The sequence below is a fragment of the Aspergillus luchuensis genome, chromosome 5 (genome assembly GCF_016861625.1).
Source record: "Aspergillus luchuensis IFO 4308 DNA, chromosome 5, nearly complete sequence".
NCBI classification, from domain to species: domain Eukaryota; kingdom Fungi; phylum Ascomycota; class Eurotiomycetes; order Eurotiales; family Aspergillaceae; genus Aspergillus; species Aspergillus luchuensis.
The window spans coordinates 1,914,790-1,927,435 of record NC_054853.1 but is presented as its reverse complement, the minus strand read 5'-3'; the positions used below and the strand labels follow the sequence as shown (position 1 = coordinate 1,927,435).

The 12,646-nt window shown below is 24.3% G+C and overlaps 1 protein-coding gene across 1 annotated transcript; it reads left to right on the top strand.

Annotated features, from left to right (window-relative positions):
* Positions 1-11,468: 11,468 nt before the first annotated feature.
* Positions 11,469-11,831, top strand: AKAW2_50627A (uncharacterized protein; the record flags this gene model as incomplete). The annotated part of the gene is made up of 1 exon (XM_041690466.1): positions 11,469-11,831. One exon carries the CDS (start codon positions 11,469-11,471, stop codon positions 11,829-11,831), a length of 363 nt encoding a protein of 120 aa, XP_041544048.1.
* Positions 11,832-12,646: the final 815 nt, after the last annotated feature.

The following is a 12,646-nucleotide window of genomic DNA, read 5'->3' as shown; positions in this document are numbered from 1 at the left end:
AAAAAATTATATTTATTAATTAAAACAGACTGCTAATCTGCAGAGAAAAATAATTTATTTTTAAAAATATAATTTCCCGGGTAAAATATTTTTTAGATATTATTAATCTTCTTTTAAATAAAAAAAAAATAAAAAAAAGATTAAGTTTAAAGATATCTCCTATTTTATTTTAAATTTTAATCTTTAAAAATATTAAGAATAGATTACTAATCTAGAATATATATTTTAAAGAACTCTTAAGAAGTATTTATCAGAGAAATATAAGATTCTTATTATTATTAATTATATAGATCTAGTATATAAATAAAAATAATATTATTTTATTAATAATAAAAATCTAGAAATAAGATAATTTCTTAAAAAATCATAATCTTAGTTCAAGAATTAAATTCTTATTTTAATTTAGAATATTATTATTTTTTAATTAAATATTATAATTTAATTTAAACAGACTTACCAGCAATATAATTAAGATTTAAGAAAGTTTTATATTTATTTTAATATTTTAAAGTAATATTTTCTTTATTAAGCTGAGAAGGAAAGAACTTTATTTTATTTTATTAAATTATTATTTAATTTTAATTATTATATATAAAAGTATATTTTCCATTTATTAAAGAAACAGGATAAAATGGTAGCTATTACTATCTATTATTATAAATTATAAAATAATAAAAAAATATAAGTAAAATAATAATTAATTTAATAATTATAAATTATACAAGCACTTTTAAAGTTATTTTAATTAATAAATTAAAGAGAATATATCAAATCATAAGAAAAATTTTATTAAAAAGAATAATAATTAATTATAATATTTTATATATAATAGTACCCAGTATTTTGTAAATTAATATCTTATTAAAAATAAAAAGATTTAATCTATTAGAATGTATTAATATTTATTACATTCTGAGAAAAAAGTAAAGGAATTAAAATAAATTTTATAATTTTAATTTTTTTATTTAAAATAAAGATTATCTATTATTTTTATATTTCTATTTATATTTAAAATAGTCTTGAAATTTTTACAGATCTAAATAATTATATAAAAATAAATATTATCAGTCATTAATTTATTAAGACTTATAATTTTTAATATACTCTAGTTATTATATCTAGAATTAAAATTATTAATTAAATTATTATTTCTATCTATAATATATAGAAAATTTTTATTATTATTATTAATTTATAAGAAAGTATCTATATTTTTAAATAATATTATATAAAAATTAATTAAGATCCTTGCCTGTATGGTACTCTAATCTTATTATTAATAATTATATTTTAAAATTTTTATATTAACTTATTAGTATAAAATTAATAATAATAATTTAATATATTATCTATCTCTTTTCTTTTTATTATTTAATTTAATAGAGTAATTTAAAATTCTGTAAAAATATATACTATTATTAAGTTTAATAAAAATATTTAATTTCTAAAAAAAATCTTCTAATTTATCTTTAAATCTAGAAGTAATCTTAATTAAACTTTAGAAATTCTAAGATATATTTTTTATAAATCTTTTTTAATAACTTTCTTCTCATGGCTCTGTAAATTATATTATTAATATTAAATTTAATAAAATATCTTTTTATAAATGTATATATTTTTTATTAGAAATTAAATTCAAGATCTTACAAGAATATATTAAAAAGAATCTAAAACTAAATTAAATTTAATTTTTTAAAAATTTTATAGAGGCTTTTATTCTCTTTATATTAAAGAAAAATAATAATTTATATTTTTATATAGATTATAGAGATCTTAATAAGATTTTAATAAAAAATTATTATTTTTTATTTTTTATCTTAGAAATTCTTGACAGAGTCTCAGGTAGTAAATATTTTTTAAAAATTAATATTAAAAATATTTATTACTAAATCTATATTAAAAAAAATAATAAATAAAAGATAATATTTTATATTTAATACAGCTACTTTAAATATATTATTATATTATTTAAATTAATTAATATTTTTATAATTTTTTTAAAATTATATATATATAACACTTCGTGGATTTCTTGATAATTTTTATATAATATATTTTAATAATATTCTTATCTTTTTATCAGATAAAAAATTTTATATAAAATATATTTATTAAGTATTAGAAAGACTCCAAGAAGCTTAACTTTATATAAAATTATTTAAATATTTATTTTATTAACTTTAAGTTAAATTTTTAGAATATATTATTAATATTACTGGAGTATTTATAGATTTTTAATAAATAAATAATATTATTTTATAATTAATTCCTGAAAGTTATTATAATATTCAGGTCTTTCTGGAATTCTATAACTTTTATTATTAATTTATTTAAAATTATTTTTAAATTATTTTACTGCTTATCTTTTTACTTTATAAAATAATTAATAATTAAAAACCTGGAAAAATCTACTTAAAATTATATAAATAACTTATTTTTTATTATTTAATTACTGCTTTCTAGTAGATATTTTTATTAATATATTTTAATCTTATAAAATCTCAGCATTTAAAAATTGATATATTAGAGAAAAAAATAAATAATATTTTATTTTAATCTAATAATAAAAGTATATTTTATTTAATTATTTTCTGGTCTCGTAAGTTCTCTGGTATTAAATTAAATTATAATATTTTAGATTAAGAATTATTTATTATTATTTATTTTTTTTAAATAATAGTAATAGTATTTTAAAAATATTCTTTAAATAATTAAAGTCTTATTTAACTATTTAAACTTATAATCTTTTATATATTAAACTAGAGTTAATAGAAGACAAGCTTAATAATTTATAAATTTAATCTTTTATAATTTTATTATTAAATATAGAATAGAAAAGTTAAATTTAATAAATAAATTTTTTAGAATATCTTCAGGATTCCAGGTAGAATCTGCTTTATAAAAAGAATTATTAATTTTAATCTAAGAATAATTTATAGATATATTATTCTTAATAATAAAAAATTTAATTAAAGAGAAATCTTAATTTAAATTTTAAAATATATAGAATTACCCCGGGTTTAATATCTGTATTATATTAAATTTAAAGAATCTTAATAATTAAATTAATATAGAGATAATTAATTAAGCTATTTAAAAAAATTTATTTTAAAAAAGATTTATTTTTTAATTTATAATATTATAAGTATATACTGCAGAAATTCTGTACTTGGATATATATAATTCTGGATTCTAAAATATAATCTTATATTTATAAAATAAAGATTCAGAGATATAATAATAAAAAGTTACTGTTTAATAAAAATAACTAGATTAAAAATATTAGATAATAAAAATTATAAATTATTTATATTTTAAAAATTATTATTATATTTTTTTAAGATACTATACCAAATGCTTATCTGTTTATATTATAATAATTTATTAATAAGATACTTTAGAAAGATAAAAATGAAAATATTATTATATAAAAAGTTTTACTAGAATAGATTATATTATAATATAATTAAATATATTTAAATTTATTTAATATATTAAAATAATACTGTTTTAAAATATTAATTATATAATATTCTTAAATTTTTATTAATTTTATTTTATTTTTTTAATAAATTAATAATAGATTTTATTACAGGATTATCTTTAATTATTTAATATAAGAAAACTATTGATGCTATTCTTATTATTATTAATTAATTTTTAAAATATTATTTTTTTTATTATTTTATTTATAATAACTACTCTAGACCTTATAGAATTATTTTATAAATAAATAGAATTAATTTTTAAATTATTATCAAGCATTATATCTGACCGGAGATTTATTTTTATAAATAAATTTTAATTATATCTAGTTTATAATAATTATATAATTTTAAAGTTATTAACTGTATTTTATTCTTAAACTAATAATTAAATAGAATAAATAAACTAAATTCTTAAATATTATTTTTAATATTATTCTAGCTAGTTTGATTTTAACTAGCCAGTAATATTATTAATTATTTAATTTATTTATAATAATATAAATAATATAACCACGGGTATATTTTTTTATTATATTTTATATAATTATTTCCTGGACTTTTATATCAGGATTAAGAATAATTTTAATAGTAAGAGATTCTAGTTATACAGAATAAAATTAAAAAATTTAAAAAAATAAGAAAATAGTTACAAAAGATATAGTAAGTAATTATAAAAAAATAAAAGAAATATTATAATAAATATAGAAAACCATTCTTATTTAAAAAAAAATTTAGTTAAATTATTAATCTAAAACTTATAATTTAAAAAATTAAGAAAATTAGCTCTAAAATTCATAGAATTTTTTTAGATTTTTAAATATATTAAATCCTAAGTGTATTGCTTGTGTTTATTTAAAAAATATAAATAAATATATAATATATTCTATATTTCTTTATTGGAACTGTGGAATACTAGTTAAGAATATAAAGAATTATTTTTAATATTTAATTTAAATAATAAAAATAAATAAAAAGTTAAAAAAATTAAAAATTATTAATAATATAATAACTAAGTGTAAGGATCTAAATCCTTATAACCCTCGCGATTAGACTATTATAAGAAATATCTATACTGATAGCAGTCCTATCACAAGACTTGGTTAGTATTATCACGTGATCTATAGGCTGCCTGTGAATACTTAATCATTTATAGATAAAGAATAGAATAGTTAATAATAATACTTTAAAAAAATAGACTTTATATTGATTTTTAAGAATAAGATATACTCTTTACACTATCTTAATATATTTACTTTTATAACCTTGTTGCTTAAACCCTGTAAGATAATTTATTAAATTATATTTATATAAAATACTAAAAACTGTATTTATAAAGAGTTTTTTAAATTCTCTGACTTACTGGTCCGCGAGACTAATATAAAAATAATTATAAAAGAATCTAAAGAAGTATAAATCTCTCTAAATAATCTCTGTAAATAGCTTAATCTATTTAAATAAATTATAAATCTAGAATTAAAATTAAGAATTATTATAAGGCCTAAAAAAACCCGCAGGAATCTGAATAACTTTGAAAATTTTATTATAAATCTTAAATATTTTAATATCTGTATCCATTCTCTATAAGATAATAAATATTATAATATTTATAATTATACTACCTACTAATCATTTATTATCCAGTAGAAGTTAATTATAAAGGTAAATAACTAGAATAAGAAATAGAAAATATATATTATAGTAATATATCTAGACTATATTCTTAGTAATCTCTGGAAAGAAAAAACCGCGAGTATTTATTATAATTATAGATAAAAGAATCTTTGTAAATTTCTAAAAATTTAATTAAAAAATTTTAATAATAAAAGATAAGAAACTTAGTTATAAATTCTTAAAGCTATATCATGTAAAGAAAAAAAGGATTTTATGTATTTTTAATAATAGAAAAAAATAAAAATAAAACTTAATTATAAAATCCAGAAATTAAATATAGTATAGCTTTATCTATTTTTTAAATTATTTTTTATAATAATAAAATATAAGATCTATAAATAATTAAAATTCTTTATAAATAAGTAGGATCTAATTATATTCTTTATAAAAATATAACTAAGTCTTAACTAGTAGAGTAAAAAGCTTAGTTATTTATAAAAAAAATAATTATTATTTTTTATAAACAGAATAAAATAATTTTATAAATATATTTTATAAGAAGGGAAGCTGCAGAATTATTATTTATAAAAAAAAATTAAAATATTATTTTATAAATATTAGTAATTAAATCTATAATAATCTTTAAAATTATTATTTATTTTAAATATAAAAAGCAAGATCACTTTATAGTAAAATACTATATATATAAAAAAAAACTAGCTGTAGAGAAATAACTAATTACTTATATAAAATAAAAATTACTAAGAAAAATATTATTTATAATATATTTTAATTTACAGATATATAAAAGATTATTTATAAAAAAAGATCCTGATATATTTTATAAAATAAAAATACTAGTAAATATAGAAGTAGAAGTAAATCTAGTCCCTATAATATTTATAAAAATTATATCTTAAAGCAACACTTCGGTGAAAGAGCTGCCTCTTTTATGGTTGTTGGAATGCTGCTTTTACGGTCCTTCAACACCGACACTCTAACTTTATTTTGATTGTTATCTTGGAATTATTATCATGGCAGTCTACCACGGTTCTTTACCATGCGGATGGACAGGAGCTCTTAATTAACAGAGTAATGTAGAGTCTACCAGTATTCTTTAGCTAAGATATTATTCATTGTGGATTTTATATCAACTATTCTATTTTTTGTTGAAACCTGCAGAATCTATATGAATCTTGCTCAGTGACACAGCATCCCATATATTAATTTATCAGAAAGTAGCAAAACCTAGAATATTAGTCTGACCGGCCAGGTATTTATATTCCTGCTTAGTATAAAGATATATAAAGAGCTGGAAGCTCTTTCCAGCCCTTTTTAGATAGAGAAAAGTTCAGTTAACTAAGTAATAAGATATCTACTCTAAGTTTCTTTCCTTTTATTTCATAATATACATGTCCTTAGCTTTCACTTGAAAAATTTTCTTCTACCACCTGTATAACCCCTGACTACCCTGCTCTGTCTTTGTGTATTCTTCTTTATCTCTCCTTTCCTACCATTTCCTACCCTATCCTTGACTATCTTTTACTTGTTTGCTTGCTATTTTAAATCTCCTTTTATGTCTTAATTATACAAGGGAGGTAGATGGATATTTTTATAATGACTAAGTTCTAAGAGCAATTACACCGCTACTAATATAGTAATTATGATAACAGGAGATATGATATTTCTAAAAAGTACTAGAAAATTGGGATAGACAGACCGGCCTATGAAGGTGCGGATAATGATAATAATAAAAGTAATTTACTAGAATATAAGCTTTGTATAAGTCTAGACTAAAGTACTTAATATAACTGGCTGCAAGAGAAGAGAGACCTAGATGACTCCATTATTTAAAGATAGTAATATAATAATAATATAATTTATCTCTAGAAAAGAGTATAGGAGCTCTGGTGCCGGTAGGAATATACTAATATATATTATTAATATAGGACTTTAAATAGATTACAGATTCTGTGTAGAAACTAAGTATGATATACTGGAGTTATTAAAACTGATTTACTAAGCTTAAAAATATAATATACCTTCTTTAACTATATAGTTATTATTTATTGTTGGTATATTAAGGCAGTATTAATCTTGCAGATATACTGGAATATTTAAATATAATTTAGAAGAGAGAAGATAGGTCTGATAATTCTCTTAAAAATAAAAAATAGAATAATTAGAATATAAAGTCTCTTATCTATACTTTATGTATCTTACTAAGGGCTGACTATATAAATCTGAGATTAATTAATAAAGAAGTATAAACTTTAGATAGAATTAAAGGAAAAGCTTATACTACAATCAGAAGATATTTTTAAATTATTGAAAATACTGTAGACAACCATAACTAAGCTATGGAACCCAGTATAGTTTACTCTGATTATTTTTCTAGTAGAAATAACTGGATAATAATCCAGAATACTTGTATTATTAAAGTATATTAATATAATAATTATCTTGTTTTCTACCAGCTGAGAGAGACTCTATATAATTCTAGAAATAAAATCACGCAATACTAAAGATTATAGGGGTAAAAAGAAGCCATAATATATTCTGAATTACTGTATAAAGTATCTAAATATTCAATTTAACAGATACAGCCTGGAAATAGGTATTCTTGAAATTCTAAATAAATTTTATTTACTATTCTGTTCTAAGATATTATTTCTCAGGCTATTAATATATAAATCTGTTTTTAAATATTTTTATATTAGTTCTATCAGACAGCTGTATATATTATAAATGTTTAAATTAGCTAGTTCTCTTATTCTTTACCTGGCTGATCTTGATATATATCTTTTTAATATCTCTACCAGGATGTTAAACAGTTGGCTTAAGTGACTTAGTAAAATTACTGGATTTAATCTTTTTATTATTCTCTACTGGCTACGGCGGGATGTAGGGGAAGCAGCTAATAGCAGTTATAAATATTTAAAATACTTTTTATAAAAGAGGCATGGCTAATATTTTATCAGATAAAATTAATAAAACTTAATAAAATCTTCTACTGCAATATGTATCTGAATTAGTATATCAGAAGAATTACTGATCTGACTATTTATCTATAGATTTTAATATTATCTGGAGATAATTTAAGCCACAGGTCATGATTATTTAAATAGCCAATAGTTAAAATTAATTAATTGACTGGTGACGGCCCATTGACCTTAGTAAAATTAAAAAAATTAAAACTAGAGTTAATCTTTTAGTAAAATATTACTTGAAATACTGGCTCAAATACAAGCAGAAAATATAATAAAAATATGGAACTCTTACAAGCACTGCAGGAATATTCTTATATATAAAAGTAATAAAATAAAAAATAAGATATTATACTATACTCCAGGCCTTTTGTTACAAGATAAAGAAGAAAAAGTAGTTTTAGTTTAATAAAAAGTAACTAGTTCAGGATATAATTCAGCAAGTTCATGGTCTTCTATTAAAAATATATAATATATATAATGATGTTGCTCTCTTCTAGAAGAGATAAAAAATAATTATTATTCTTTTTTATTTTATACTAACTTTGGAACAAGATAAAATAAACTATAGAATTATAGCTGTAGATATAGTATTACAAATTAGTCCTAGTCTTATATTATATCTAAGAGCTATCTATTCAAGTGAGAGATTTCCAGGATAGATTACAGCAGGTTTAGATAACAAGTATATTATTATATAACTACTGGAGTATCTTCTTTGCTTAATATACAGTGTATAAGAAAAGTTATTTAAATCTGACTTTAGCTTTAGATACTATATTAGATATATATATTATATGTGTACTCGATGCCCAGACCCTATTTATTATAAATCTTTAAATAAATGGTGGGAAATTATAAATTATATATAATTTTATTATATATCTTTCTAAACTTTATTATGGACAACTTTATAATATAAGTTTTAAATCTTTTTAGTACAGTGTGAAGAGTTTACTATGTTTATATCTATTAACAGTAACAGCTTTGTTATGTAACAACTATATTTTAAGTAATTATTAAGTATCTTGTATCGTGCACAGAGATATTTTTAATATATTTTTACTACTGCTTCTTATGGTAGAGTTGGTAATATTAAATCTTAATTACAGCTTGGACTACTCTGCTTCAGCAATATGTAGTTAAGTATACCTGGAGCTGTCCTAATATACCCTTGATAGTGAACCAAGATAATCAGCAGTCTTGAGACATTATGAGTGTCTACAGTGGTTTTACAGGGACATTCGAAATCGGCTTCCGCCCCGAACATTCTTTACTTGTTTCGCAGCCTCACTTCTAGTTCTTTAGCGCCTTGGCAGTACTAGTGGTGTTTTGTATGATATGAGCACTGTATATCTCTGGAACTTTCGGTTTCTTACAGTGACATAGCAGTATGATACAGGTAACTAATCGCATCAAGTCATCTCCTGCACCACACCATTTCTCACATCTTTCTGCAGCAAGTGAGCAGCTGTTCATGTGTTCCAAATGGTCCCAAGTCTAGCAGTATCTCAGCTTGAACTTATTCACGGCATGATTCTAAGCAGATTATTGACAACTGCTTAAATAGCTGACATGGCTGGTTATAATAAATACAGTATTCGATATATTTGTTCAAACCTGCGACTTTTTGGCAGTATTAAAGCATCTTCAATCAAAGCCGGCTGACTGTAAATGGTAACCCTGCCTATACTGGACACTCTTTATAAGTATCTCCTCACGAAGCCGGATCTGTATCTAGATGAATGACGACTTTCTTATAAGATGAATTTGAGATTGTAGTGACAACTGCCATTATAGAAGGATATTTATACTAGTCAGATAGTTAAAGAAAGCAGCCTGTCGGATTTCTGGAGACTATAATACGGATTTATAAAACTGCTATCTTTATAGTCTATCTGAATTTCGTTCGTACTGCTATATTCATATCAATGAGGTGGAATGTGACAAGCGGGTTAGATTCCGGTGAACAGCATAGTCCTCCATTGGAATAATACTAGTGCAAATCTCTCGGATTCATCGCGAATGGTGATATCAAGTATTGCCAGCGTATGCCCAGCATAGTGTTATGCTTGCCTGTAAATTCCAGGGAACTAGTGATGCATTGATATTCAAAAATTTGTGGAGCAGCTGCTTCATCATTGCGAGGTAGCCGGAACCCAAACCTGTGCTGATAATGGACGATGCATCGTTTCATCATACCGAGCGTGTGGGACAGAATTGTAGTAACGCCAGGGTGAAGTTGCTGTACCTGCCTCCATACTCACCGGACCTCAATCCCATTGAGGAAATGTTTGCAGAGTTCGTTCATTAAGCGCAATTGGAAGGTATATAAGGATTACCCAGAGCTGATATTCGATGCAATACTAAAATGGTTCATTGACATTGTGGGCGCCAGAAAACAGAACGCGGAAGATCATTTCCGACATGTTGGGATTATTACTCTTCAAATTACGGCCTTTGAGCTTGACGGAACCAACCGTAATGATCCGGCGTCCCGCTTGTCGATCTAGTAAGCTTCGATGACTCGATGACTAATCTCGAGAAACCAAATTCCTACGTGTCAAACGTTGTGAGGCATTTAGTTCCAATTAAGGTGTAGTTAGCTACGCCCTCACGAGAGCTCCCAGAACTTAATTGTACCTAAGTCTTTAGGTTTTTGTGATGTTGGAAAGCAAACTAGTTTCCGCGGCTTGTTGATAGGATTCTGGGAAGATCATGTTATAGTTAACTAACGTAATCAACGGTTGGGCGGCCCATCTGGTAATACTATACAAAAGACTCTTTTTGAACACAAGATAACTCAACCATTATAAGTCTGAAAGACTCAATATTGCATAGATAGATTAGAAATAACATAAATTCCTATCTAATACTCCTCAAAAATCTATATAAGTATGAATAGTATCTTATCACAATACAATATATGTATTTTACCTGTAATTCTAGATATATCAATATATTACATATAAGAAAAAAATTTAAAAATATGGAAAAAATATATATCAATTTTTCTACTATATATTATCTATATGTAAAGTCAGAACTAATCAACCTTAGTAGTGGTTGAGATATAAAAGATTTAAAATGACTTCTTTTATATGGGATAACCAGATGGGCCGTCCAACCGTTGATTACGTTAATGGTATTAATACACACCATTTCCTCCTTTTGCTTTTTATATGTTCTCAAGACCAGGATTGGCCCTTTAACCGCGACAGCCTCACAGTTACACGTGTCAGATGACCCCTCCAATTCAAACCTCAGATTTGGATCTTGGAATATTTAACTCTGCAATTTTATTGCCTACTCTATCTTCTTCCGACCCAAAACCACCTGATCATTTCATGGAGAAGTTTCACTTTTCTGTGTGTTAGATAATATGACCTTCGCACACAACGACTATATGGTTGCCTGGATCTGCGCCTTGTCGCTAGAACTGGCGGCGGTAAAGGCCATTCTGGATGAGGTTCATCCTCCACTTTCCCAGCCCGCATCCGATCATAATGTCTACATACTTGGGAGGATTAGCAGCCACAATGTGATAGTGGCTTGTCTGCCTGGTGGTGTCTATGGGACGATATCTGCTACAGCTGTGGCGTCACATATGGTTTCTACCTTTCGAAATATCCGATTCGGCTTGATGGTGGGTATTGGGGGTGGAGTCCCGAGCCAGAGTGCTGACATTCGCCTTGGTGATGTTGTGGTCAGCATGCCGACTGCTACTTCGGGTGGCATTATATAATTTGACTACGGCAAGATACTGCGCGGCGGACACTTCCAGCACACCGGCTTGCTTAATAAACCTTCTCCAGTCTTGTTAAAGGCCATTTCTTAAGTAAAGAGTGATTATATGACCGGGAAAAGGCTGATCGGTGATATATTGAATGATACACTGCAGAACAGTAAAGAGTTAAAGGAACAGTTTTCGCGGCTGAAAGCCGACTGGCTATTTTCGCCAACATATGATTATGATGATAGCAAATACAACTGTTTGGCATGTGATTAAACCCAGTTAGTGAACTGACCTGAGCGGAGAACTGATGATTCTTGTATTCATTATGGCTTGATTGCTTCTGGAGATCAGGTTATGAAAGATGCTAAGACTTGAGATTTCATTGCTCGGGATCTAGACATACTCTGTTTCGAAATGGAGGCTGCTGGGCTTATGGACGAACTTCCATCACTAGTTATTCGCGGCATCTGTGACTACTGTGATTCGCATAAGAATAAACGATGGCAAGGATATGCCGCCCTAACTGCTGCTGCCTATGCCAAAGCTCTCTTGTCAGTTGTACCGGCCACTCTTTCCAGGGAAAGAGACTTGTGTAACAGTGAGAAAGGTGAGAGAATCCGGGCATATCAAGTCAACTATTACCACTAGTATTCTTGACTGATTGTAAACAGAATGCCTTAGGTCACTTAGTTTCCGCGAACAAGAGTATAGGTACAACGACATTCATCCGGCAATGCACACTTGCGCTTGGCTCTTTGAAGACCCACAATATAAAGCATGGTTGAACAGCCGACAAGGGCTTCTGTGGATCAAAGGGAATCCTG